Source organism: Penicillium canariense, assembly GCF_028826845.1.
Source record: "Penicillium canariense strain IBT 26290 chromosome Unknown utg000002l_segment0_segment0, whole genome shotgun sequence".
Taxonomy (NCBI): Eukaryota; Fungi; Ascomycota; class Eurotiomycetes; order Eurotiales; family Aspergillaceae; genus Penicillium; species Penicillium canariense.
The window spans coordinates 2,421,396-2,448,585 of record NW_026622729.1 but is presented as its reverse complement, the minus strand read 5'-3'; the positions used below and the strand labels follow the sequence as shown (position 1 = coordinate 2,448,585).

Genomic DNA, 27,190 nt, shown 5'->3' with positions numbered 1-27,190 from the left:
ATATAGTTCTATGTAATAACATCTACTCCTCATACCATTACTTTGCCGGATCTCTGGTCAGCTCCTGTGAAACGATTATCAACCTGGTATTATTTCAAGACGTCCGTTTGCCGGGTCTCCCAGTCCCAAAATTACTCGTAAAGCAGTAGGTCGAGCATACTCATTCCATTAGCCCTCCAACCCGAATATATTCTGTACCTTTCCCGTTTATTATTCCATGAGAGCGGTGATATGGCCCGGCCCATCCCCACCTTCATCATATGATACCCGCGTTCCTAGAACCAATTGCGGGCCCAAGGACTGCCTGATCAACATTGGGATGGGCGATATCAAAGATTCCCCTGACTAGAGTAAACCCAGTGAGCACGCTGTGGAAGCGGATAGCAGTCCTTCGAATTGCCCACTTCTGATATGAGAACTTCCTGAAGGATCATAATGGTGAGTTGCGCCTCTCGTCGGCTTCTGTCATAGGCAGCACTGGGCGAAAAGATCCCAGGCATCCAATCCGATCAGGGGTTTATTAGGATAGAAGGGCTAATCGTAGTTATGGAAAATGTGTATTACATGATAGCACGTTGTTTCAATTACATAACTACTTGACGTGTTCCTACAGTACCAATAATATCATCACGGTTGATTCCGAAAACACCCCTTAGACGCTTGAGTGATAATTCGCGGCTGTACTTCAAACCGCGCTAATCTGTATGCAAGTAGTCAAAAGACCAGATCCTTCTTCCACTCGCAAACCTGGGCTTGCTTGTTCAAGATTCTAACGGGGTCCAATGCTTGCATGATTTCGACCAAGTCAGTTCAGCAGATGCTAGTCCTCTATAAGAAAGCCAAGGAAGCATGATGCACCAGTGCTGTCTCCATACAACTCGTTCACAGAGGCCACTCCACTCCGTAGAGGGCTACTGGGCGATGGAACTGGGACTCGAAGTCCAACCACATCTCCAGATGAGCAGAGCAGATACCGCATATGTGGGCTGTTTGTAGGTTCAACGTTTTATGAGAGCCTACAGTGCTGCTCCAAAGTATCTACAATCAGTCCTTCAGCCACCGAATATTCTCCGAACTTGCTACCACGCTAAGTCCTCTAATTTCTTTTTCCACATAAACCTTAGTAGACCAGCTTCAGTTCTCATCATAACCTTGAGAGATAGGTGTTATTGCCTGAATGCTAGGAGTAGTGTTGTAATGCGCCTATAGTTTGTACAGGTAGACGGGGGGCGTACGGGGGTGCAAATAGCTTTGGTCTCCCACTGTAGAGGCTATCCAGATCGAATACAGAAGCTACTGTACATCTTTTAATGCTAGTATCAATTACTGTATTGGATGGCTGCCTAGAATGAGGGTCCGAGGCCGAGTAACTGTAATAGGTATAGCTTTTTTTCGAAGGAGGGTTCGAGATAGGGTGTAACTGATTACGACCCATCCGGTAACCGACTTGAGCAGTCATGTTGCGGCCGCAGTTGCCTCCAGGTTCTCGGCCACGCCCATTACCTTTCCACTTCTCTATTGTCTTCTCAAAAAATTTTTTTTATTAGCGTCGGATTATTTAAAAAAGGCGCTCGAAGTCAGCACGAGGCTGATCGTGGGTATAAAGATACCCGCTATTTGGCGAAAGCATGGTTATTGCTTAGGGAGAAATCGATTCAACGCGATAACATCGGACGATAGTAAGGTTTCTAGTGTGACTAATTTAGGTATATTGGGTGTCTCTAGCTATCTACAAACTATAAGGCTCTCCGTCGAACTCGCACTCTAGATAGGAAACAAGGTTCCAATCTAGAGGTCGCATAGGCCCGCTAGTACTCTTCCTTTCTTATAGTCCCTTTCGTGACGCTTATATCTTGTGCTAGCTTAGAAGCTCTATAGTCCTTCAAACTATCCGTTTTTGATCTAATGAGTTCCTAAATGATCCCAATAGTGTGCGCCTCTCGTCGACTTCTATCATAGGTAGCAGCACTTGGCGATTCTTTAAGGTATCTAATCCGATCCGGGGTTTATCGATGTGGAATGGCCTTCAATTTCGCCACAGTGTAGCAGATCAGATGGAGTGCAGTATAAATTCTCTTCGACCTAGCTCGGGGTTGATCAGTCGGGAAGTTTGCACGAGATCTGGCGGGGGAACGGATTCATCAAGTAAATTAGAGTTCCCGACGCCCTACCACGCCCTTCGCTCGGCACTGGTGGATCTGGACATGAAAGCCACGGTGTCCATTGGCCCCGAAAAACAGAGCTGACTCATTCTCGGCGAGAGAGGGTCTTGAGAAGCTCCGTACCTCGCTTGATATTGCTTTCATACTGTAAGTTACCCGATTGGGCACTCCGGCTGAGTCATTTTGCGCCGGTGGTTGCGTCCAAGGTTCTCGGCCAAGCTCCTCAACTTTCCACTCTCCTATTTTCTTTTGCACCGTAGCGATAGATTGCATTTCTGGACATAATGGGTTCTGTCGAGACTTCTTTTGGAAAGCCGATGCTTAAGCATTGGCTTTTCGACCCATCTTATAAGAGTCTCAATCATGGTGTGAACCGCTATCTAGAGACCCCCTCCACTGAGACGCCATGTTAATCCTCATCTGCCAGGTTCCTTCGGTGCGCATCCAGCCGCTGTTAATGATGCCCGACGCACCTTTCTGGATCTCGCCGATCGGCGACCCGATCCATACATCCGGAAACAACATACCGAGCTTCTGGACGAAGCACGCCGTGGTGTCGCAGAGATTCTCAATGCGCCCAAGGAGGAATGTGTTTTTGTCAAGAATGCCACCACTGGTGTTGCAACTGTGTTGTACAATCTGAATTTCCAAGCAGGTGATGTTGTGGTCTATTTTGAACCGGTGTACGATGCTGTGGAGATGGGCTTGGTCTCACTACAGGAGCATTCTGATCTCAAGACGCGGAAAGTGTCTTTTCAGTACCCCATTACTGAGGACGAACTTGAACGTCGATTCCGTGAGGTTGTCCAGAAGACTCGTGACGAGCATCTCAATGTTCGCGCGGCTGTTTTCGACACCATCGTTAGTAACCCGGGGGTGCGCTTCCCCTTCGAGCGGTTTACGGCGATCTGCCGGGAAGAGGGGATCCTGAGCGTGATCGACGGTGCCCACGGCATCGGGCAGATCCATCTTGATATGAGCACGTTGCAGCCTGACTTTTTCATTACGAACTGTCACAAGTATGAAGCCCTTTCATCCGCAATAATCACCGGTAGACCCCGACTGATATCATCTCTAGGTGGCTGTATACGCCTCGTAGTGCGGCTGTTCTCTATGTCCCGAAGCGCAACCAGCATCTTATCCGCACAACGGTTCCCACGTCATGGGGTTTCATTGCTTTGCCCGATTCACCAGAAACTATCTCATCGATCCTCCAAGATGCCAATGCGGTCAAAACCAAGACTCCGTTTGAGGAATTATTCGAATTTGTCGCTACGAGCGATGACTCCGCTTACCTTTGCGTGCCTGCCGCATTGAAGTTCCGCCGAGAAGTCTGCGGCGGTGAAGATGCAATCATCTCGTACTGTATCAATCTCGCCAATGAAGCTGCCGATGCGGTCGCCGCGATTCTCGGGACAGATGTGATGCAGGAGGCGGATCTGAAGCCGGGCGAGACGAGCAACATGCGCCAATGTGCCGTGACAACAGTGCGCTTGCCTATTGCTGTTGCTGATGGCGGATCCACCGTATCTGGAGCACTGGTCACTATCAGGCCTGAGGACGCTCCGCGCGTATTCGGATGGATCCAAGAGACGCTCATGGCAAAGTATGACACATTTGTGCCTGTCTTCCGCCACGGGCCGTGGCTGTGGACACGCTTGAGTGCCCAAACATTCTTGGAGAAGAGTGATTTCGAGTGGCTGGGCGGCATTCTTCGCGAACTGTGTGAAAAAGTTGCTCGGAACGAGTGGTCGGAAGGTGTGGTCGAGGCTCTCAGCACCCTTGACCTGTCCGTGAATCACATAGAAACTTAGACCAGGAGCAAACACGATGGACAAGCTATCTTAACATCACGCACATGACGAGCTCGAGTCATCATTTTGGAAGATATTGAGAGTGCGTGGTATACAGAGGGAATAATGATTTTTTTTGATTTTTTTCTGAATTAGCTTCACTCTGCTGCGGAGCCAAATGCCTTCATTTTCTGGTAATGGGGTTACTGCATGGCCAGTGTCGTCACCATCGCAGCTTAATAACATGACCGTTAGTAAATTGTAAAAAGATCAAAAAGAAACGAAAACTCAAATGACCACGGAGTCGCTCTATTGGCTCTTTGTTTTAATCAGGCTCCATCACGCCATCAAGAGTCGGGTTCAATCAAGATCACATCATATTCTTACGAACACATGAATGCGGGGGAGTTCGCTCCCTTTATAACTGATCCTCTGGTCCCCAAGGTACCTTTCAAGATCCCCACCTTTGATCATTACTATCTCCACTATGTCTGTCGCAGCTGAATTCGAAGCCGCTAATGCTAGCTATGCCGCCTCTTTCAAGAAGGGGGATTTAGCACTGCCGCCACAGAGGTATGAGTGTAGATTGTGACCGGAGGGCGGGCATATTCAAGCTGACCTATTCTCATATTAGGAAAGTCGCTATAGTGGCATGCATGGATGCACGCCTTGGTAGGCTCCCTAGGCACCGTTGGTATCCTTTGATTTATTTGGGAGACACTAATACTCCTAGACACTGCCCGTGCTTTGGGTCTAGAAGAGGGCGATGCTCATGTCATTCGCAACGCAGGCGGCCGGGTCACCGATGCGCTGCGCAGCATAGTTATCTCGCAACAACTTCTCGGCACCCGAGAGATCATCATTGTGCACCATGTAGGTCGATTCAACGTTTTGGTTTTGGATCACATATAAAGGCAGACAGACCTAACGCGTGGCACTTTAGACTGATTGTGGTATGCTTACCTTTACCGATGATGTGATCCGCAACAAAATCCGCTCTGAGCTCAAGCAGAATGCCGATCACATTGCATTCTTGCCCTTTGGAGATTTGAAGCAAAGTGTGCTGGATGATATCCAAATTCTCAAGGAGAGCCCCCTTGTACTTGATGTGCCCATCACCGGCTATCTATATGAGGTTGAAACCGGGAAAATTGTCAAGGTTGGGAGCAGCCAGTGAAATTAGGTGGTTCTTGTATCGATTATCTCTAAGATATATTCTATGCAAAGAATATAATCACCAGCGTAATTGTGCCTCGGTATTCTGTTTACTTGGGTATAAAACTCGTCGTTGATAATGACTGAGTGGGGTTAGGTACTATGATACCTTGCTCGTAACTCCTCCTCTACGTGTCTCTCTCATTTTGAGGCAGCAATGTATTCGATAACGAACTCTTGCCAAGTCACCGTAGACTAAAAGCTTGGACAAAACCTTGCGTTTATGTCCTTCTGCCGCTATGCAGCGGACTTGATACCTACCCGCATAGCTTGTTACCTAGGAACTGTATCGCGAAATTGGGGAGGAGAGAGGGGGGGTTTCAAAAGAGGTCCCTACTCATTTCTGTCCTTGTTTTCAGAATGAATCCATAGTATAACGGGTGTTGTGATAAAACAAATCAATATGTACACCGATAGAAAAGAAACCCGAGGACCAGCCATGGCACACAAAGAACCCGCTCGTGGTGAATCGTAGTTGCTTGAGAAACACAAGGGGTATGAAAGCGCAGGAAGACAGAAGAACGCGCTAGAAGTTAAACCTGTATCCTCCAGATGAAATGAGCCCGGGATGCAGAATTCCCGAAAGTGAAAATAAAAACCAAGCCCGCATGCTGCGTATCGTACTCGTCATATTCTTCATCATCTCAGCCACTACCACCACCAAACCGGCTCCAGACCCAGCCTGTTAACCCTCCACGCTGGCTCTCACCCCGACTCCCTCTTCGTGTACCGGAATCGCCGATTTCAGGGGTAGGTGAATTGCGGCTTGACCTCGACACAGAAGACCGACCGCTGCGCGTACTTCGTGAGGCCAAAGGAGAAGAGCGACGTCGACGGCTAGCAGAAGAAGGGAATTCAGAACCGTCTTGTGTCACGCCTGGATTCTCGCTCGTGCCTTCGTCAGGACTTGTGCTACAACATACCGTCAGCTGAGTGGGTTCTCGGCCGGAGCGCCTCTAGGCACCAGGACATAGCCAGATTCAACTTACGTGCCAGCCGAATCGATGCTCCGCCGGCAGTGCGGACATGTGTTATGCTGGCTCAGCCACGCCTCAATGCAGTTGTAGTGGAACCAGTGTGTGCAGGGCAGCACGGTCACTTCTGTGTCGAGTTCCACCGCATCCATGCAAATCGAGCACTCTGCCTTGCCATCCGATCCAATCATCTGCTGGGTCACTTTCTTCCTGGGCAGCGAGCGGATAGCGTTATCCGATGCCGGGGGTGCGGCTGTGCCTTGCTGGTTATGGTCGATCAATTGCGATATGACACGGTCGAGCTCTTCTTGGGAGTAGACGGCGTCGCCGTTGCGGTCCACGTTCAGTAAAGCCGAGAGCATGGCGAAAGGATTCGGGCTCACTGGAGCGCGTACGCCGTGTCTGCCGATTGTTCTTTGCGTTCCAATGTTCCCTCGGAGAACTTGAAGCAGCCTGTTACGTCGGGGACGCACGTTAATTACCATTGCCATGGGGCGATCGAAAGGCAGTACGCTCATACGGGAGGATAATTGGGTCACTAACTCGGCTAAGCTCTCCACGCGGACCGTCATATGCTGCGGGCCATCTGGATCACGAGGAAATAGTCCTTCACGTTGTTCAGCGTCTTCGTCTGTTATACTGCGGGAATGCATCGGATCTTGCACGGGATCGTGATCTCGCATGCCTGCCGCGTAGGGGTGACGAGGATGATCCATTGCTGGGCTTCTCTGTCCCTGATGATCATAGCTTTCTGAAAGACCCTGGAATAAAGAATCAAGACTCTGCATCATCAATGGGAGCATCGCATTCGGCTGAGCATTTCCTTGGCGCGGCGAGTATCCGCCCCCAATTGTGGTGCTGCTGAACATGAAACGGCCATCGGGGGATCTATATGAACGGTGAGAGTACCCTGGGGATCCGGAATCCATCCAGCCGGATGGCTGCGACGCCGATGGTTCTTCTCGAGTCCACGGGTTATGATCTGCCCACGGATTGATTGGTGGCGAATGGAGTTCGGGTTCACGTTCGGACTGAGGGCTATCGGGAGGTATTTCAACCTGCGACAGAAAACAGCGGTTAGAAGCATGAGGGATAGCAAAAACGCAAGAACATATGCCACGTACAATCTCTGTGAAATCAGATTCGCAGTGCGGACACTCCAGGCTACTACTGTCGTCTCTGCTATCTAGCAACCAGACCCCGCCGCAAGCATGGCAGATGACGCGATCGCCGTCGTCGGCCATATCTCTCAAGAGATGGCACTGGATGCCAAAAAGTGTCGATGCGGAACGAAAGCGCGCGTGCCGAGAAAGAGGGAGAGGAAGAGAAACAAAGGATCGGTTCGTTGGAAGTTAAGTCGCCGGACGTTCAGGCGCGGAGTCACGAGTCATGGTCTTATCAGCCGCGGGGCAGGGCGCGGACAAACAATATGCCTGCAGTTGCCTCGGTCGATGAACAAGGCGAGAGCGGGCGCAAAGACAGAAAGGAGCAGGGAATAGCAAGTGACGGAGGCAAATGAAGCGAGATTCGACGAGTTCAATGCGACTAGGTCCTCTTTGGTATGACGTCGGACCTTTCGGTTGCCCCAAGTACGCGATCAAGCCTTGAAACAAGCGACAAGGCGGAGCGGCGGAACGGCAATGAAACAAAGCGGTTTCCAAGGGCCGTTGACCGACAGCATAAAAATAGCAATGCAGACGGATGCGCCAGGCAGCGGGGTTCTGTGCTTCGCGCGTGCGGCCTGTCGGTGGTTTGTGATGCAAGTGGCAAGGAGGGCGCGGCAGAACAATCTGGAAAGGACGCAGGACTACCGAACTACCGGTCGGTAGGTTCAACAAAGGACACAAAAAGACATCCAAGAGAGAAAGGGATGCAAGATTAGATGAATTAAATTCAAATCAATTGTTCATTTGCTTATGTGTAACTGCGCCCATCGCTAGGCATAAATCAGGCTATGTAGCAACCAACTGCCTGTGCTCGTTAGGCAGCGTTGAAAAGAAGACTATAAGAGTAGAGACAGGTGAAGTATGCAGAAAGCCAAGTCAGGTAAACGCCGTCGAAAATGCTAAGAACCAACCAGCGCAGCCTGAAACAAGCTCCCACATGAACATGATACACTGAGGCGTCTTTAAAAACATGAAGACACCTTTAAAGAGTCCTGCGACGCAAGGAGATCCCCGGTCGGCTGTGCCACAGCCCTTGCAGGCTTGCAGGCTGCGCCAGTCGTCAATCGAAAGGCTCACCGTCTTCTGGCTCCCTTGACAATCAGACTGCCCACGACGCCCGCGGCCACTGCTAAGCCACCAACGATCGCAATGCCCATCAAGCCTTCCTTCGCCACCTTATCGTCGATGAGAGAGCCCAGGCTGGCCGCCTGCAGGTTAGCCGGCTCCTTCTCCAGCAGCAGGTCGTTGTACCGGCGCGCTTCGCCATAGTTGCCCAACTTGTAGTTACCCAGGGCCAGATAGTACAGGCACTCTCGTCGGCGCTCGGGGGCCCCGCGGAAGATCTCGGACAGCAGGCGGACGCCTTCTTGCTGATCGGAGCGGATGTTCGACTTGATCAGACCCTGCGAGAGCATTCTCCGCAAACGTGCGGAGAGAACTGGTCAGCACGAGTATTTGCTATGGGGCACAGGCCCGGGCCCCAACTGCCTGAACGGTCATGACGGGGTTTCGAATATCATACCCAGGCGAAGTTGAATTTCGTTTGAATGCCAACATAGTCACCTTCCTTCTCATATTGTGCCCGAAGTACCTGCAGCTCAGCGGGCTTCAACGGACTGGCCCCCATGATTCGAGTCAGTTCGCTGGATTCAGGTGGGAATGGAATCGCAAAACAGCGATCGGAGGACCACGGACCTTTCCGCATCCGCGGCATCTGCAACAGGGACAACAACAAGTCAGCCAAGTGGTCAGGGTACGTGGGAGAGCATGGATAGCATACAGGGAAGGTTAGACATGGTGGAGGTAGAGGATATCGACACGAGTTGAGATGAGCAGCAGCGAGGCGAAAGGTAAGTAAGTTCCAGGAAGCCCAAGCGGCGAGGCAGCAGGAAAGGAAATCACACGCAGACGTCACTTGCGGAGAGCCAAACTTGTGGCGGTGCAGCCCGCCGAGGTGTGGCGGTTGCGGCAGCAACAATCAAAACACTCGCTCAACTCCTCCCACACCCAACGTCCACCGACTTGCGCTGAAATCACACCGGCCACCATGTTGCTCGACGAGGATCCTGGGACAGTAGGTGGTCCTGAATTGAAACCATCAAGTCACGTCACTAATAGCTCCCCCAGCTCATCCACCACACCATCGGCAACTTCAACATCCAACCGGACAAACAAGCTGTCACACGCATCAATGACTCCCTCTCAACACTGCAGCAATCGCGCGACCTACGCATCCGCGAGGCTGAAACTTCCCTGCGCAAACTTGCCCGCCATCTCAACTCCCTGACCACCCAACATGAAGAAGCTGTGGCGGTGCACGACTCCAGCAAGCACGCCGCCGAGATCGTCGAGCTGGACACCAAGAAGTTCCGCATCGCTAAGGCCGCCTCGGAGCTAGAAATTGAAAGCGAGCGTCTTGAGAGTGAGCTCGAAATGCTAAAGGAGCGACTAGCCGACCTGGAGTCACAAGGTCTCGAAGGAGACGAGACCACACGCCGTGAGCGGGAGGCAGATGACGCGACGATGTAAGTGCGCTCTACGTTGGACGTACCATGAACTGTTCCTCATTATTTGATAGACTGCGGCTCAAAATCTTCCGTTCCCTGGGCATCGATATCGAGCCCGACGAGGCTGGCAATTTCAACCGGGCTGTTATTCGCAATAGTCGCAAGGGCGATGTGCACGTCGTCAATATTGACCCGAAGTTCTCCCGTTTCTTCTACGCCAACTACTTTTGGTCGACAATGCAGGGATAATGATATTACTTGTCCGGATTGTTTTTGGCGTTCTATGGAGGTGGGCCTTTGCGCAATTGTTGGCGGAGTTACTCTATACCCCCGAAGCTTGGATTCTAATGACAAAGCTCTTTCGACTTCGTCGCATTCATCTGATGGTCGTTAGGAAATATCGTACAAGTGATGCTCATCATTCTCGTAGAGCCTGCAATATTTTTACCCGGTCTACATCGGGTACAACCCCGTCTGGTCCTGCTTCAGGCTGACCATCAGGAAAGATCGTCTCCACAATTTCCAAAAGAGCTTCTTTCTCGACTCCCGGCAAGTCTTCCCCCCACGATTTCACCCATTGCCCCTCATAGTGAAGCAGACCCTGCTCCACCTGCTCCATATCAGGAATATCGCATCCATCCCAAGTCAAAGTAACCTCTTTCGTGAGAGACCCAGACTCGCTGTCGGCAACGCCAGTGCCATAGCGCGTGTCTACTCCCAATGGCCCCAACCCAAGCTCTTCCGCACGGGCATTCCAAAGAGCCTGCTTCAGCGTCCCGTCCCGCTCCACCATCATCCAGAAAAGAGGGTACGAGCTCCGCGCCAGCGCATCCCGCACTCCCTTGGTTGCCTCCCGCGGGCTCACCAGTATGCCAACGGTCTGGCCCGTGCGCCAGCCGACAGGCGCCTGGCGGAACGTGCCCTCTAGCTCGCGGACCAAATTGGGCCCGAGTTTGGTCTTGAGAGCCTTGCATTGCACCAGCACGCGTAGTGCGCGCTCCCGCTCCCGCTCTGGCAGGTGCCAGGTGCCGAGAAGATCAATCCCGGCGTCGTCGCGGCCGCCGATGCGGTGCAGCGCTAGCGCATAGCGGCGGAGGCTTTGGAGGACGGTGTACTCGTAGTGGGTACCTATGTAGACGGTGCTCGTAGAGGGTAGGGATATGCGCTCGGCGTATGAGAGGAAAGTAGTTAGGTTATTGTGGTGCTGGGAAGGCGGAGACGGTGCAGAGGGGATTTTGAAGAGGCGACGGGTGAAGGGTGTTAGGTCATGGTTGACTCGAGAGTGGGAGAAGCAACGGCGCAGATTTATTGAGTGAATGAACTTGAGCGACAAGTCGCTGGCGGCGAGGCCATTGTGTAGGCGCAGGTGTCGCATTGAGTGGTGTGGAAGATGAGAAAGGCGCGCTCACCGCATTGGAGCTTCTCTCCGCATTTCCGCACCTTTTCTTATCGCAACTTTGGCTTTGACAGACTGCTTGGCCCTCCTTCGCCTCACCCTCCGCCCCCATCCAATCAATTCAACCACTTGGTGCTCTGCCTCCTCACATCCCACGTCGCCTGTCATGGCAGACATCCTAACCCAGCTCCAAACATGTCTCGACCAGGCAAGTTTCCCCAGGCCCGCCGATCAGATCTTCCACTAACATAATCTTGCTCCCACAGCTCGCAACTCAGTTTTACGCAACACTGGGCTATCTCAGTACCTATCATGACAACTCCCCAGCCATTCCCCCGTCTGGCGTCCCCAATGCCGCGCCCGCCTTAGCCAAGATTTCCAAAAACACCACCGCACCCCCCGTACCCGCCTCCGTCGCGGGATCAGCGGCAGCGGCCGCAGCAGCTGGCGGTGCACAATCACCAGTGCCACCGCCAACCCAGCAACCCGGTACAGAACCAGGGGCAGTTGAAGGTGAAGACCCCAACCTTCCTCCACAGCCAGACTCGCCGCGCACATTTGCAGCTCGGCAGCGGGAGCTGGCGCGGGATCTCATTATCAAAGAACAGCAGATTGAGTACCTAATCTCGGTTCTTCCGGGTATTGGGGCCTCGGAGGCGGAGCAGGAGGCCAAGATCCGTGAGCTGGAGACGCAGTTGCGGGATGTGGAGAAGGAGCGTGTAGCGAAGGCGCAGGAGCTGAAGCTGCTGAGGCGTAGGCTGGAGGATGTGCTGGATGCTGTTTCCGTGGGAGTCTACGTGGATCGGCAGGAGTGTAATTGATCTTGCTGTGTTAAAAGGTATAATGTTTTGGGGGGATGGCATTTTGAAGGGCTTCAGATACCCAAGGTGGTGTTTAAATCTTTTAAGGAAATGATTCTGGCGTTGTGGTCTCATGGTCTCGCATATTATACTTTCGTTCAAATTACCAATTGATATGTTTTGATGCAATTTGCCTGTTGTTAACCTTGGGATCCAACCATCAATGCAAAGAACAAAAAAAGATATACCGCCGAAGAATAACAATCACCATCATCGCCGCGGATATGGCCGCTCGGCTCAGCTAAGGAAGGACCGCTGGTAGAACGCCATCGAGGACATCATCTGCGACATCAACGGCATCACGCATAGTGTAGTGTTTGCACCAGAGCCGTTTGTACCCAGAGACGCAACTATGTCCATAATTACTGCAGCAGTCCCCATCACGATCCTTGTCATTTTTGCAGATGTCCTTCAAATCCCTATCCCTGGTCCATTCGACCAGGGTGCGGCCGTCGATCTTGATCCCGATGTGGTCATCGGTAGTGCCGCAAAGTGGCCAGCTCCCTTCCCAGTTACAGTCCTTTCCGATATCGAGGAAGTCGCAGGCAAATGAAGGTGTTATGAAAAGAGCTGCGGATGTGGACATATAGAGCTTCATCATGAAGTTGGATGGCTCGTTTGGAGAGGTTGAAAATAAATAGGAATTTCAGGCGTCAAATGGTTCAACCGATCTATAGCAGAAAGTTCGACATGGGCAGTTATTTACTGCCCTTGATGTGGGGCCGTCGTGTCAGTATTTATGATTTGCGCCTGAAAGTACAGAAATCGACTTCATGCAGGGACTTGGCTGCTTTGTTGATTATCTTACACCAAATGTCTCGGGCCCTCCGGGACGACGGTGATGGGCGTGCACAGCATATGGCAAGCGTATGTACTGCTACACCTGTTGCCTGGAAAAATCTGGAGGAGAAATTGAAGTGTCTTGTTTACGCGTGGCTATGTAACGTGCTACAAGATCTGCTTGGGAGTGACACCAAACTCTTGTGGATGAATCAGCTAAACCAGCATGGAATGCGGCGAGTGTCAGCTGGGTCCCTCGTTTCTCTCCTTAGAAAGAGAATATTGATTGCGCAAGGCTTCGGACGGCATACATTAGAGACGATATGGAAAGTCCAAGAAGTACTACATAGCGCAAGTGGCTATCAATGTCTGCTGCCAATAGGAGTCGAAAGGCGATGGAGATGCATCGAAGCATCAATTGTAGATAAGGGCTATCTAAATACCGCGTGGCATGTCCCGTCTATTTGAAGGGCAGAAGCGTATATAAGCCAGTGACCGAGAAAGCAAAAAGAAAAGAGAAAGAAAAAGAAGAAGAAAACAGATTGTATAAGAACAAGAAACAAGGATGCGAAGATGCGAGCGCCATAAATGACAAGAAATGAAGATCCTCCCACCGGGTATAAAACGAAACCAGAAATAAAAACCAACCGCCTGCCAGTTGAATTGCCAGTGTGACGGGAGCAGATGCGGAGCCGTGCCTCGCAGAGACCCTAAGGGCAGATAGAGCCGTCGAACGGCGAATATTGTCGTGAAGAATGATATTATCACTTAAAGAGGCTGCGGTATTCCCGCATGCGCTCTGCTTGAGCTTCCCGCTTGTCCAGATTGCCACGGTTCATGCTCATATCAGCTAGCTTCTGCTTCTTCTTGGCTAGCTCGAGAATCTTTTCCTCGATACTATTCCGCATTATGAACTGGATTATAACCACCTCGCGATGCTGACCCAGGCGGTGCACACGATCGACGGCTTGGGCAACTGCGGCAGGGTTATACTGAGGCTCCATGACAAAGACACGGGAGGCAGAGGTCAGATTCAGACCAACACCGCCAGCACCGATGGTTACCAGGAGTATGGTGACAGAATCATCTTTTGCAAAAGCTTCAAGGGCCCGGGCCCGGGCGGCCAAGGTCATGGTGCCATCCAGTCGTGCAAAGCTGTCCAGACCATTGTTTTTCAGCGCAATTTCGATCAAGTCCAGGTGGGAGGTCCATCCTGAAAATACCACACTCTTGATGGGTGGTTCGCCAACCAAAGTTTTACTTTCCGCCGCAATCGATTGCAAGTGATGAATGAGAGCGAGCGTCTTCGTATGCGGACCCTCGTACTCGCCCAGGATCTTGCCGTTCTTGCGCGCTTCTGTCTGTTGAATTTGGTAGCGTTCAAGACTAGCTGGACTGACCGTCGAGTACTGGAACGTTGTCCAACCCTCACAGGCTTGGCATAGAATATCCGTGTCGGGCTTTGCGTCACCCACGGCTTTCCAGGAAGAGAAACAATCCGGGCAAAGGACACAGGTACATGGCAAATAGATAGCCATTGGGGCGTTTTTGTCAGGGATCCCAGCGTCCGTCATCGGCGCTTCGATGAGCTTATCACAGAGCTTGCAGGTATCTCCTGACTGAACCATAAGATCAACATGGCCATGGGCTTTCCTTTCAAATGTCTCCCGGCTCTCATCAGTTTCGCCTTCTTCCAGGTCTGCCAGGTCAATGGCGTCCTGTACACTCATGCCTTTTGTTTTGTCCCGATCTCCCACGTCCAGGAGCTCCTTGCCATGGGCACTGACCAGGCGTAGGGTCATCATCGCTTTCAGCACCCAGTGGAACATACGGCCGCCCATCTTCTTTCTGTTATTTCCCGCTATAACACCCATCATATCATTGGATTCCTGTCGGAAGAACTCATGCAGCTGCTTTTCCTTCTCAGTGAAATCCAAGGTTACGATCTTTTCTGTTCGCTCAGGTAGATCGACCATATTTTTGACTCGACGTAGGGTGAATGAGTCAATCAAGACTCTCAAACTTGCGAGCACGGTCGGATCGCCGGTCTTAAAAGGGGAGATGATGTGCTGACCAAACCTGGCTCGGTCGTCGTAAGGAAACAGCCGTAAAAACTTAGTAACTGAGAGTAGATCTTCCAGACGGTTCTGAATAGGGGTGCCAGTTACAGACCAACGACGCTGGGAGTTGAGGCTCAGGATCGCCTTAGTCTGCTGGGCATTCTGCTCTCGAATGACGTGTGCCTCGTCAAGAACGACTCGAAACATGTTCATTTTGGCCAGAGGACTACCACGCTTGGAGCCTCGCCCAAATATCTCACTGAGGACCGTGCTGTAAGTAGTGATCACTATATCGAATTTGGAGAGCTCGTCCAGATCGGTCGTACGTGATGCGCCATGGAAAACATAGGAGGTTATCGATCCCGGTTTGATGTGCTCTTTGATTTGCGAAACCCAGTTGTTGACAGTACTCAGGGGCACGACTAGGAGTGTAGTCCGCGTGTTGCGAATGCCTGGGATCTCGCGAACAAGGGGGCGAGGGGGAATCTTCTCAGCCCATCGAGTAGCAGCGTCGAGCGTGGACAATACCAGGCAGAGGATACTCAAGGTCTTTCCCAGACCCATCACATCGGCCAAGAGGCCTCCATAAGTCTGTTCCGGTTCGTTTTTACAAACGATTCCACTGATGATGTCCCGGTATCTCATGTCGTCATGTGTACCGACTCGGCGCCACAGTGAATTGTGATCCTCTTCTTTGTCGCCATACTTGCGTGGAGCTTCCTTTTCCATCATGAACCAGAGTGCTTGTTTCTGGTGGGGAAGAAGGGGTGTCGTCACTGTAGAGGGCGCTTCCATACTGGGAATGTTCATACTGACCAGCTTGTCGAACATTTTCATCACGGAATCGGTCACCTCTTCTGCTGTGCGAACTTCGTATCGGATGTTGTTGTAGGACGCTCGATCACGAAGATTGCTTGATGCAGCTGCAGCTGCCATTGCAAGTCTCTTTTCTGCATGGGGATTGAACACTGGCACTCCATTTTCCACAAAGATTGGAGTGCCTAGCCAGACATTGTGTTGGCTCAAGTGCTTTCCAATTTTTTCGGCATGCTTGCGCGGGCCATAGAGGGTGATTGATGCCCGATAAAGTCCATGAGTAGGCTGCCACACCTCCTCACCAGGAAGCTTTTTACGCATGTCCAGACGAGCAGTAACATCCATGGCCAACACAGGAGAGTCGAGCAAAGGGCACAATGCTAAGGCAGTCTTGGCGTCCACAGTTGCAAAAGTCTTGCCAAAAGAATCCTTGACATGGATTCGATTGTCTCCCTTGCGCGCCTCTCGGACCAAATCCAGCTTCATCGAAGACCATTGCAGTGCCTCGGGTCCAAGAACAGGATTGGCGCGAGGCTTGGGCACGATGTATGCATTAACTACTGCGTTTTCCACCTTGCCATAGCAAACCCGCTGGTTGCTGAGATCGTTCGACCCAGTGACCTGCAAATCATCGTCGTCCGTGGTCTTGGGAAGATCTGCTGTCAAGTCCACCACATCAGATGCAGCAGGTGTGGAATTTGAAGTCGAAGTCTGCTTGGATTCGACCTCTTTCAACCACTGCCCAAGGCCGTTATCTCCGGAACTCGCGGACTTTTTCGCCATGTTGGCCTTCGTATCCGCGTCATCCAACTTGAATTTTTTCGTCGGCTGATATTGATGTTTTCGCTGTTCAACGTCGTATACGCCTTCGATTAGATTGCGCGATCGAGGTCGGGTATCGTCGCTGTCACTGATCTCATGGTAGCTTCGTTTCGCATCGCTCTCTTCGCCGTCACGAGCGTTTGTAAATAGTACGGTGAGATCTTCATTCGAGGGTTCCTTTGGCTGGGAGCGCATGATTGGAACTGTGCCTGGGGGTGCAATAGCGGAGGTCTGAGGGGCAGATTCGCGAGGAAGGTGAGTCGAATTCGATCCAGTGCCTGGGGATTGTGAGCTAGCGCATTCAGACGACTCCATGACCTCGGTCGAAGAAAGCTTGAGAGATCCCTCTGGGGCAGGCGGCGTCTCGCTGGGAAACACGGGTATCGCAAGGTCGTGTAATCTGGAAGGGGTGGGTGAAGGGCTCTTGGAGAGGTCATTACCATTGCGCTGGACCTGCTTCCTATAACCCTTTGGGTTTAGAAGCATCGCCGCGTGTGACTCCATGAGGCTGGATTTGAGGATGAGGAGGATGATGGGGTATTCAGTAAATAGCCGCAGTTATAAATAAAGAGAAAGAGAACGGACGAATGAAAGTTCGTCGAGGCTGAGGCTCATCAGAAACAAAGGGTGCAGGTGACCGAAAGAGCGAGGGGCGCGGTCCCGTCGCGAGATGTGTAGAGGCCTCGCGACATTTGACGATGGGGAAGAAGCGGGAGGGAAAATAATCACCAGCAACGACCAGCGCTGCCCGCGGTCATAGAAGATGATGGTCACGTCAAGGATGAAAGTGAAAGAAGTTCAAGGGCGGGCAGAGATCATGACCTCACGCTCTTCTACTCGGAAGATCCCGCCGATAAGGGCGCGCTTATCAGCTAAATCAAGGGAGCCGCAGGCTACGCAGACTGTGTACGACCTGACGATAAGCTTTCGTATTCGAAAGGTGAGCGTAAATGCATTCATAAAAATAGATCATGACAAATATGACTGAAGATTAATTGTACATGCTTATAGCCCTTGAAACACAATGGAGTCAAAACAAAGCAGAGAGGCATCTATTATGCCTCTAGACCGGACGGGCGAACAGCGCACTGCCTACTACGAGTATCTGAATTCATCTTTCCTAAAAAAATAAATGAAGAAAAAATGGACGATGGTATCATGGAATTAAATCTCGTCATATATGCTACATGAGGCGCTCGTCAGATGCGCCGCCTCAACCCGAACAGCCAGAGAAGGTCTATATACAACACAAATTCCCCAATCATGAGCATGGCGTGCGGAAAGAAACATCTGGGAAGCACAGAGTGGTGCAAAATGCCTCTATGAAGATACATCTGCGATGTGTCTCCAACAGGATCAAAAAAAGAAACCGTCGACGGAGATCATGCGATGATTTCAGACAGCACCGAGAAAAGAACGCTAAAGAAGCATTTGCGGATTAGATAGATGGGTGAAAAATGCAACTACATGAGAATGGAGGAGAAAATAAAGGATATGGGAGTGAGTAGAAACCAGCGCAAAACAGGAGATGATCTTTAGCACCAGGTGAAGACGGGATTTTTGCTCTTGACGGCTTCTAAGCGCTCAACAATAACTTTGCGCTGGTTGCCTTCCATGCCCTCGGCGGCAGCGTATCCGAGGTCACCCTCAAGATCATCGCTGCCAAAGGTATTGACATGAGGCACACGGAAAGACACGGAGCCGCCCTGCTTGCGATGCTTGTTGGGTCGAGGAGGGAGCGAGGGCCACCCATCCAATGATCTGGCGTAGGCGCCATCGCCATTCCGACGAGCAAGATCGCCGTCATTCAAAGCCGCAGGACTGCCAACCGAGTCTCCGTCTGGGCGATTACGGTTGAGCTCGAAGCGATTCGGGTTGGGGAGATCAATCGGGGCCGAATCTAGACCCAAAAGGTCATGATCGTTCGGGGCGTTAGAAGAATTGGCCGCACCAATATCCATTTCTTCCTCTTCGTCATAGTCGTAATTCGTGGCCTGGCGTCTTTGCGCGTCCATGGATGGGGCTCGCATCGGGATGGCAACGGGCACATCGACTAAGTCGTCCCATACGCAAACCCGTGTCCTTCGGGTCAATTCAAGCGGGCCATGGTCCGGTTGTTTCAAAGTTTCGACAACGTTCCAGGCTTGGCCCTTCATCACCGCGATTTGTCGTGCAAACATGCCTTCTTTGAAGTCATCGTCTTGAGCGAACACCTGGCGCAGAGCCATTTGTGTTCCGCTCCACCACGCAGTAGACGTCAACAGAGGGAGGAAATGGTCACGGGTCTTTTGCGAGAAGGGTTGGCCGATCAAGGAAACCGGCAGGAAGAGCCATCCAAAGGGGAAGCTTCGCCACTATGTTTGGTCAGCATCAAATCATTTGCCAATGTACGAAAGAGAGAAAGAACTGACAGCATCCGGGTGCTTCCATGGCCACGACAAACTGTTGTCGATAGCACCCACTTGAACCGAGGCTTGCTGCTCCGATGATGCCAAAGGTGTTCCCGTGCGACTCACTGCTATCATCGTCTCCTGGCGCTTATAGGGATGAGAGCCATTTGAGTTCACAGAAACCGGGCGAGGCGGAGGCATGAGTTCGTCCTCGTCATGTTTGGGCGTTGGCTCGGTAGTTTTCGGGGGATCCGCTACGATAGAAACTTGCTCGGCGCCCCAGTCAATCTTGACCATCCAATTATCCAATCCACGGTCCGTATTGCGCATTATGTAGTCCAAAATGACCAACTTTTCCAACTCTTCGCGGAATGACTGTTTCAGGTTTTCAGTCCAGTTGAACCGCCGCTCGCGGCTTTCGTCGCGAGGGTTTGGCGATGGCATATCTTCATCCTCATCGTCGGATTGCACGCCTGATGGGCGGCATGCTTCGTTCCAAGGCCGCTTCTTGCGCTTCGGAGCATCCTGGGCACGGAATCCAGAATTGGTCTGATCCGGCCACGGATGTTCACGAAGGAAAATATTGGCATCCTTGTATCCTTTGAGGAACACCTGGAAGCTACCTGCCTTAGGGGGCAACGTTTTCTTCCCCTTCCACGCCTTGCGCCGGTCCCAGAAGTCGTAGAAGAAGGATTTGGATGATAGGTAAACGATATCGGTGTACGGGACCATGTTCGTTCGTAGACGGGCATCGAGGACGTAGGCGGCGGCTTCGGAGACGTAGGAAAGGTTGGGAATGAGGCAGGCTCTGCCGAAGAAGCAAGGGAACAAGTTCCGGTGAATCCACTTGGTCCATTTGGGGTTTCGGGAGGCATAGGGCTCCTCGTCTTTAGGTTTGAACACACCCACGACCTTGCCTTCGGTGTTACGGGCAAAGTAACTGCCCGAACTTCCTTGTGCAATCATCCGTGGGTGAATGTCCATCTCAATTGCCAAACGGACACTCTCGATGATTTCCTCGAACTCAGCTCGCGCTGTTCGCTGTTGACCCTCAAATTCATCCGACTCCAGGACTTCTGCGGTCACTGGCTGAACCCCGGGCGGGGCCTGAAAGACGGAGTGGTAGATTTCGAGCTTTTCTTCCTCGTAGGTCTTGCCCTTAACGCGGTTGATCTTGAACTTGGCGGCAATCTCCTCCGCCCACCGTTCCAGACGTGCATTAATTGCCTTTATATCGACCCCGGAATTTCGGCGGCCGCGCCGTTGATATCCACTGTGTCTGCGTCGATGGCCGGGGGGCGTAGAAAGACCGGACGCCTGCATCTGGGCTCGGGAGGAGATGGGGGCATAACGAGGGGCGGACGTCGAGACGGTCGATGATGCGACGGCAATGTCATCGTCTTCCGAGTCATCGTGGAGGTAGCCGCGTTCCTCCTCCTCTTGAGCGAGACGGGCGTAGCCCGATGTGGCAGGGCGGTTTTTCGGCATCGTGGAGGACAGGCTGGTCTAGGGAAGGGGCCACAAACCAGCCAGGTGAAAGGGAACTATAAGATCTGCGGAGAAACGAAGGACACGAAAAGCATTCAATCCATTACGGGGCAGGTGGAAGCAATGACTGGAAGAATCGGAGGTGGTAAGGCAGTGAAATTAGTCGGCCAACCCGTCATGGATGATTATGTATTATTATGGCCAGCCAGACACGGGCTAAGGCAGGGGGCACTCGGGGAGCCGGTTACTTTACCTGTCATTTACCATGGCGGTGGCATCCCGTCCTGCAGAACGGGCCCTCCAGTATGGGATCCCACAGGGCGTCATCTGTCCAGTTTGCGACGGGGTGTAATACGCATACGCACCGCCACAGCTGGGGATCCACTGGATCCCCTAATCCACCCGCGCATAAAAGGGGTTGCGCTGGCCTGTTCGCTGTCATTTCCAGCGGTCCTTCAGGGTACAGTAGATGAGAAGATCAGTGTCTCCTTAAGTCATGCAGTGCTTCTACCGGCCCACTGCCTCGGGCGACATGACATATACAATATAGGGTATCACGATAGGGTTTGGTGTCGATTCCGGAGATTTTGATACGCACGAGCTTAACGTGTCCACTTCCATTGGACACCTACGAGCACCAGATACCATGTCTGTACTTTGTACATATTACTGTAGGCGTCTTCATAAACCCCAACGAAGAGCCCCTGCCCTAGCCACTCAGGCCTCGTATTCCAAACTGTGTATATCAGTGGATCATAAGCAATACCTGGCATTGTTCGCATGAAGGAACCGTTGGCTCTCCTCTTTAAAAGCCTCAAGCCATTGGTGCCATACATGATTGACAGGGGTTGAGACAATGGTATCTCGGGCGCATAGATGAAAGAGGCAGGAAACGGAAACATCTCTGATGCATTCCAGATCTCGCAAATGATGACTGGACATGCCACGCTGCCCGTGTAATTACCGCCGTACCTTCTTCCAGTCGTGCCGAGTATGCGGCGCGCGATAAGTGATAATTTCGATACGCCGCGAGATAATAACAATCAGCGCCCGGATAAGATCGTTTCATTTCTTGCTTCTTCGCAACTCTCCCGTTGATCTCACCTTTTCGCAACCGCATTCTCAGCCTTGGGTTACTTTTAAGGGCGATATCAGCCCAGTCACTCCTTTCGCTTGTTTCTGTTTTCGATAGACTTGGGTTTTTTCCCGAGAAACCTCGTCTTGTCGCTAACCGCCAGCTAACGGTCGTCGCCGAATACCCAGCGGGCATCTTACCTTGCGAACAATCCTCAAGCGCCCGTCTCTCGCGGTCAATTGCAGCTGCTCTGCGGGGTCAGTGGCAGAGAAGAGTTTCGTCCATTCCATTGACGGCCTCGCGCGACCCACGCCCGATCCCTCGCTGTTTCCTCGTCCCTCCCCCCTACTCCTTCAATTCGGTCTCCTACGGCCGGATTTCGATCGATTTCTATAATCGCCCTCCATTGTGGCTTCCATCCTCTTCCCGGCGTCGCCCATCGACCCGGCTCTCAAACCTGCCTCGTCCGCGCATCAGACCCCCGAGCTTTCCCGCTACGACTCCCCGTCCCTCGATCCCTCTGTCGCCCGTCCAGCATCTACTGGCCCTGATATCCCGAAGCGGTTCTCTCCTGTGCTGCACGATTTAAGTGGGATTGGCAAACTTCCGGGCTCTGAATATCGTGATCCATTCCCTGGGTCGGTTTCCGTGAGCGCCTCCCTTCCTGGATTGGCAGCGCTCGCTTCGGTCGCGTCCGCTCCCACTTCCAATCTTCGGTACGTTTGGCCACAAATCAGTTGGTGAAGGAGATCCAATGATGTTTTCAATATTGGAGGAGAGGTCAACTTCCCTCCTTCTCCTGTCGGCCCCTCCTATCTACAGGACAGGTATCCAATGGGCGGATGGATGCACATGGGTTGGCTGACCGGTTTTTCCACAGCGAGTCGTTTGACGCGAATGCGAACATGGCGAATATAAGCTACGCGACCGCATCCCCTGCTGCTACGACTGGTGGGCAGGGTAATAACCCGGTGAGTGGGATTTGGTCTCTTTTATATCGCTATCTTTTATCTGGACGTCTGGAGTTCCCCTGCCCCGTTCACGATTTTCACGCTTATCGCGCGGGTTATCTGCGACCGGAGGTTATCGGCGCGGTTTATCAGCTAGTCGCTGGGGCTTGGCATCACCCGATCCGTGCGCCTCTGCAATCGCCAATCCTTATCGAGCCCATCAAATCTCTCCCCAATCTTATCATCAGCACTATCCTCCCATCTCTTCCCCCCCAATCTTCCTCTTTAACATTCTCACGCCATGGCGACTACATTGACTGACGACAAGCGACCTCAATTACAGCCCGTCTGCCAGAACTGCGGCACCTCGACCACGCCCTTGTGGCGTCGCGACGAGCTGGGCTCCGTTCTTTGCAACGCTTGCGGACTATTCCTCAAGCTGCACGGACGGCCTCGTCCGATAAGCTTGAAGACCGATGTGATCAAAAGTCGCAACCGCGTGAAAACCGGCCAGGGTCCCAAACGCAAGGTGAGTCTCCGCGACCAGGAAAATTTTTCGCGCCCCCTCGGTCTTCGTCCCCCAGGATAAAAAATTTCCCTCGTGCTGACCGTTGCGACTCTCTCCAGTCTGGCGGACCCATCGACAGCAACGGCCTGGCAGGACAAGCGGAGGCTGGGACTCCCCTTGGCGCCCATGCATACCGTCGCGCGTCGCGTAAGATGTCCCCGGGTCACTCGGATCGCTCAAATTCCCCTTTGTCGCGAACGGAGACTCCTGGCTTTGGGTCGATGCAGGCGCACAACTCGAACATCGCCCCGCAACATATGTTCGACCAGGTCACTGCTGGCCGCGGCGATAGCTCGCTGAGCTCATCCGGTGGCCTTCCTACCCTTCCGCTGCGACAGCCCTCTCCCTCTGCCGTTGATCGTCAGCTCGACTCTCCACAGACATACGAAAGCCTGCTAGCCCTCAACACCTCTCTCAAGACACGTGTGAGCGAACTCGACTTAATCAATGAGCTGTTCCGTGGTCGCGTTGCTGAGCTCGAGCAAAGCGACGCAAGCGCGCGTCGGTCGGAGATGATTGCGCGGGACTCTGAAGCTCGTCTGCGACGATCTCTAGAAGAGTCTCAGCGCCGCGAGGATGACCTGAAGCGTCGCATCAACGAACTCGAGCGTCAAATGGGCAGCAGCGGCTCTATTGATGCGGATAGTTCAGAGCCTTCCGCGAAGAGGATCCGCCTCTCGGATATGGTAGAACATTCCCCTGAGGGATCGCCGGCGCAACCCAAGTCCCCCAAGAGCACCTAAGCCTCCTCTCAACTTCCCAGCCATCACTCAGTGTTCCGCGCCTCTCGCTCCGATTCGATCTATCATCGAACCCACCGCGCGATTGCTGGCTTGTCCGATCTTCCCTGGTCCTTTTGATACCCTTCCCGACTCGTTCATCGGCTGGAATTTTCTCAACACAAAAAAAGCTAATTTCCTTGCCTTCCTTTTTTATCTTCCCTGGTTCGCCGGATTTTTTGCAAGAGCTCTCTTTTTAATTTGCTTTCCGCGGGTCTGTGTACGAAGTTTGCCAGTATGCTTTAATGGTATTATCCTTACTCTTTCTCTTCTCAACCTGCTCGCGAGGACAGGGTATGTGGAAGGTCGACAGGTTGAACACGGTGGAACTACCAACAAAATTAGTGAAGACTACTTTGAAAGTATCTGATGAATTATCCTCTTTTTTGCTGTTCCCCGGCCTTACCGGTTTACAATGTGGATCAAATATCGATCTAGGAGCTTAGATCCTGCTTTTTGTCTAGTTACGCTTTTAGAGCGGTAGTAGCGGAGGTTTGTCGGCCAGTTTGACAGGTCAACTGGCCAGGCCAGGTTGTGTCTCAAATTTGATTGGTTCTACTGGTCTGGTGCTTCTCTGGTATAATACTTTTTCCAACTAATGGTGGAATAGATACTTTATAGCAATCCCTAACAGGTGCCTAGGTAAGCAGGTTAAGTAAGCCATATCACATAACTAGTTAAAGTATTGCCGATGAACTCCCATGTTTAAGTCAAAAAAAAAGTTGTCAAACAGCAAGGAAAGTCAGTAGCTGGACAGCAGAATGTAAAGGGACCCAGAGAATGAATAGCAGCAGAAGCAATGAGTATCAAGTCTATAGCAGGTGATAATAACAGGTGGACAATGCAAGCAATGTATGAAAAGCTCTGCATCGATCCCAGACCGGTCTGCCAATCACATCATAAAAGGGTTGACAAGCAATTGTTGGTCGTAATATTTCCAGCCCGCCAAATTAGGGAAACCGTAATTGAGAATAAGACACCAATTGCGCCTTCTGCCAGCTCATGACTCGGCACTGAGGACTTTTGATTAGGAAAGCGAGATCATCTATGCGAGTCGGTGGCCCGTCTTCTTCCGCATCACGTTGTGAATCCGTTTCTCGCGGAAGATACTCCACAGGCAGACGCAAATCCCAGCAAGGCCGGAGAAAAAGGTCAGGTAATAGGCGGAGCGGTAGCAGGCCAGGCCGTCGGGGCACTCACGGTCACCATCGTGGCCGATAACAGAGTGCCGGTCATAGACGGCACCGTAGAGAAGATTGAAGACATTTCCGCTGAATACAGGGGCGAGGGTCATGACGCCCCAGTTCTGGGAAAGACCGCCGATGCCAAACGTATGCGCGGTCAGGGAGGGAAAGACACCGAACAAAAAGCCGTAAGCGATACCGGTTAACGCAGAAACAACGACCAGCGTGTTTGGGTTAGAGATGGAGGAGCCAGCGAACTGGGTCAGAGTGAAGACGACGGCTGAGATTAGAAGACACCAGAAGCGAGACATGTTCATTTTTTTGACAAGAATGTCAGAACCGATTCCTGTACACAACAAAACAGATTAGAATGTGGGTAGGTGAGGCTTTAAGCTTTGCGAATCACATACCGCTAAAAAGCCGGCCAAGGAAGTTGCCAAACGAGAGGATAGAGACATGCATAACCTGTCGCTCTTGGATAAATTTGGGAGTAGCACTGTCATCGTAGTAGAGCCAGAGGGCTTTGGCCTAGCAAGGGGTTAGAAACTAGATTACGAGGTGGGGTAAAAGCTCTTACGCTATTGCCAATATTGCTGTAACTCTTGTTAGCTGCCGGGAATGAGCTTTTGTTTGGAGCTTTAGAGCTTACTTGATAGTCATTAATCCGATTCCAGACAAGAGAGCCATTGCCAGGAACAATTGCCAGAACTCGACATGGCGCAGCATCGCCACGCCGCGAATATCCGGGTGGTGTGCCTCCCTGGCCACATCATCTAGGAAGTCATCATCTAGGGTATCGAAAGACGGTCTACCATCAGCTTTAGACACCAATGAGGAAGTCTCGTCAGAATTGGCGCCGTAAGCTCCTGACCGGTGGTTTGAAACAGTCGATTGCGTGCGCGCGTGCGCTGATCGTTCATGGGCGAAAGCAGTGGAGTTGTGCTCGTCCAAGTTCTCTGGGACATTGCTAGGTCGGCGCATCCGCTGAGGCGCGCCATTATCGTCAGGACCATGGTGAGGAATTGACGAGTAGGGCTCGATCGGAAAGATTCGAAGGAGTGGGATCGAGCAAAAGGAGAGAATAGAGGTTCCAAGGGCCAAAAGTAGGAGGAAGCGGCCAGTATCATCCTTGAAGATGAGCGTAGACACATTAGACCAGAACAGAGCACTCAGTCCAAAGGCAGCCAACGGAAATGCAGTAGCTGTACCGCGGTGGTCGGGGAAGTTGGAGGCAGCTGGAGTTAAAGATTAGTATCGAGGCTTCGTATATGGGGAGTTCAGCAAGGATACCAGTCTTGATTGCACCTCCAAAGGCGGAGCAGCCACCAGTGCCTGTCAGGAAAGCAAAAAAACACAGGAAAATAATTGGGACCGAACCCTCTCCAGATTGATAAGCTACAGACGTTAGCAAAGACATCGTCGATCTAGGGATGGAACACAGAGACATACAAAGATAAATTGGGTAGTAGCCGAGGGCCAGCAAGATCGAACCGACCAGCGTGATAAGTCGCGGACCGCGGGCATCAGTCAACAGCCCCATTGGAATACCCATCGCATACATGCCCAGGTTTCCCGCCGCACCCTACCCAGCTGTCAGCATTGAGATTCCACCTCCAGGTCTCGGTCACACCACTCACAATCAGGTTGCTCTCGGTCGATGATAACTTCATCCGGTGCGCGAACTGGGGCGCCCATGCTGAGTATGCATACTGCAGGGCCATCGGCCATTAGCCATCAACTATCGAGTCCGGGAATGCCAACCGTCGGGCTCACGCACATTGGTACCGCAGGACAGAGCTACCAGAGTGCCTGCGATCACAGAGATGATCCGGGCGGTTTTATGATAGGAGCCAGCCATGCTTGCGGTGTGCAGAATATCTCCTTTCCCCTCCGGAAGCCGTCCCCCAATCGTCGTACACAAGAGGCTGCGATTGCCCGAACGCGTCTTTATCGGAGCTGAGAGTCGCTCAGGAGCTCAAATTGTGAAGGGGAGGTCGATAATAGTAGGGACATCGGACCCGAGAAAAGAGGGACGGAGGTGAAAGCAGTCAGAAGCAGCGACAGGTCGAAGGGTGTCGAGTGAAACGGCGTTAGGAGTGTCAGGAGCGTCGTAATCGGCCTACGAGGAGGCCACGATAACGGAGACGGCGTGCTCCACCGGCCTCTGCCGAGCATCGGCGCCAAGCCTTTGCTTGCATGCTTGTC

At 52.1% G+C, this 27,190-nt stretch overlaps 12 protein-coding genes across 12 annotated transcripts; 5 read left to right on the top strand and 7 right to left on the bottom strand.

Moving 5' to 3' along the window:
* Positions 1 to 2,446: 2,446 nt before the first annotated feature.
* Positions 2,447 to 3,949, top strand: N7482_004082 (putative aminotransferase family protein (LolT); the record flags this gene model as incomplete). Its single annotated transcript, XM_056686207.1, has 3 exons — positions 2,447 to 2,528; positions 2,590 to 3,181; positions 3,241 to 3,949. Coding segments are annotated over 3 exons (1,383 nt in total), but the record flags the coding sequence as incomplete, so codon positions are not given.
* A 493-nt stretch (positions 3,950 to 4,442) lies between these two features.
* N7482_004081 (beta-class carbonic anhydrase) lies at positions 4,443 to 5,132 on the top strand (the record flags this gene model as incomplete). Its single annotated transcript, XM_056686206.1, has 4 exons — positions 4,443 to 4,528; positions 4,590 to 4,627; positions 4,689 to 4,828; positions 4,899 to 5,132. The coding sequence occupies 4 exons, from the start codon at positions 4,443 to 4,445 to the stop codon at positions 5,130 to 5,132; spliced, it is 498 nt and encodes a 165-aa protein (XP_056544948.1).
* Positions 5,133 to 5,814: 682 nt separating this feature from the next.
* Positions 5,815 to 7,388, bottom strand: N7482_004080 (putative RING finger domain protein; the record flags this gene model as incomplete). Its single annotated transcript, XM_056686205.1, has 3 exons — positions 5,815 to 6,082; positions 6,160 to 7,202; positions 7,269 to 7,388. The coding sequence occupies 3 exons, from the start codon at positions 7,386 to 7,388 to the stop codon at positions 5,815 to 5,817; spliced, it is 1,431 nt and encodes a 476-aa protein (XP_056544947.1).
* A 995-nt stretch (positions 7,389 to 8,383) lies between these two features.
* On the bottom strand, positions 8,384 to 8,937 carry N7482_004079 (mitochondrial fission 1 protein; the record flags this gene model as incomplete). Its single annotated transcript, XM_056686204.1, has 2 exons — positions 8,384 to 8,713; positions 8,833 to 8,937. The coding sequence occupies 2 exons, from the start codon at positions 8,935 to 8,937 to the stop codon at positions 8,384 to 8,386; spliced, it is 435 nt and encodes a 144-aa protein (XP_056544946.1).
* A 420-nt stretch (positions 8,938 to 9,357) lies between these two features.
* On the top strand, positions 9,358 to 10,066 carry N7482_004078 (kinetochore Spc24 family protein; the record flags this gene model as incomplete). The annotated part of the gene is made up of 3 exons (XM_056686203.1): positions 9,358 to 9,384; positions 9,438 to 9,835; positions 9,889 to 10,066. The coding sequence occupies 3 exons, from the start codon at positions 9,358 to 9,360 to the stop codon at positions 10,064 to 10,066; spliced, it is 603 nt and encodes a 200-aa protein (XP_056544945.1).
* Positions 10,067 to 10,235: 169 nt separating this feature from the next.
* On the bottom strand, positions 10,236 to 11,192 carry N7482_004077 (uncharacterized protein; the record flags this gene model as incomplete). The annotated part of the gene is made up of 1 exon (XM_056686202.1): positions 10,236 to 11,192. The coding sequence occupies one exon, from the start codon at positions 11,190 to 11,192 to the stop codon at positions 10,236 to 10,238; it is 957 nt and encodes a 318-aa protein (XP_056544944.1).
* A 187-nt stretch (positions 11,193 to 11,379) lies between these two features.
* N7482_004076 (med21 domain-containing protein) lies at positions 11,380 to 12,034 on the top strand (the record flags this gene model as incomplete). The annotated part of the gene is made up of 2 exons (XM_056686201.1): positions 11,380 to 11,421; positions 11,480 to 12,034. The coding sequence occupies 2 exons, from the start codon at positions 11,380 to 11,382 to the stop codon at positions 12,032 to 12,034; spliced, it is 597 nt and encodes a 198-aa protein (XP_056544943.1).
* Positions 12,035 to 12,314: 280 nt separating this feature from the next.
* Positions 12,315 to 12,671, bottom strand: N7482_004075 (uncharacterized protein; the record flags this gene model as incomplete). Its single annotated transcript, XM_056686200.1, has 1 exon — positions 12,315 to 12,671. The coding sequence occupies one exon, from the start codon at positions 12,669 to 12,671 to the stop codon at positions 12,315 to 12,317; it is 357 nt and encodes a 118-aa protein (XP_056544942.1).
* A 946-nt stretch (positions 12,672 to 13,617) lies between these two features.
* On the bottom strand, positions 13,618 to 17,055 carry N7482_004074 (DEAD/DEAH box helicase; the record flags this gene model as incomplete). The annotated part of the gene is made up of 1 exon (XM_056686199.1): positions 13,618 to 17,055. The coding sequence occupies one exon, from the start codon at positions 17,053 to 17,055 to the stop codon at positions 13,618 to 13,620; it is 3,438 nt and encodes a 1,145-aa protein (XP_056544941.1).
* Positions 17,056 to 18,086: 1,031 nt separating this feature from the next.
* Positions 18,087 to 20,429, bottom strand: N7482_004073 (1-phosphatidylinositol 4-kinase LSB6; the record flags this gene model as incomplete). Its single annotated transcript, XM_056686198.1, has 2 exons — positions 18,087 to 18,905; positions 18,963 to 20,429. 2 exons carry the CDS (start codon positions 20,427 to 20,429, stop codon positions 18,087 to 18,089), a joined length of 2,286 nt encoding a protein of 761 aa, XP_056544940.1.
* A 2,326-nt stretch (positions 20,430 to 22,755) lies between these two features.
* Positions 22,756 to 23,765, top strand: N7482_004072 (putative GATA transcription factor (AreB); the record flags this gene model as incomplete). The annotated part of the gene is made up of 2 exons (XM_056686197.1): positions 22,756 to 22,983; positions 23,082 to 23,765. The coding sequence occupies 2 exons, from the start codon at positions 22,756 to 22,758 to the stop codon at positions 23,763 to 23,765; spliced, it is 912 nt and encodes a 303-aa protein (XP_056544939.1).
* A 1,081-nt stretch (positions 23,766 to 24,846) lies between these two features.
* N7482_004071 (uncharacterized protein) lies at positions 24,847 to 26,843 on the bottom strand (the record flags this gene model as incomplete). The annotated part of the gene is made up of 8 exons (XM_056686196.1): positions 24,847 to 25,331; positions 25,396 to 25,513; positions 25,563 to 25,578; positions 25,635 to 26,220; positions 26,276 to 26,380; positions 26,435 to 26,567; positions 26,623 to 26,694; positions 26,763 to 26,843. 8 exons carry the CDS (start codon positions 26,841 to 26,843, stop codon positions 24,847 to 24,849), a joined length of 1,596 nt encoding a protein of 531 aa, XP_056544938.1.
* Between the last annotated feature and the right edge of the window lie 347 nt (positions 26,844 to 27,190).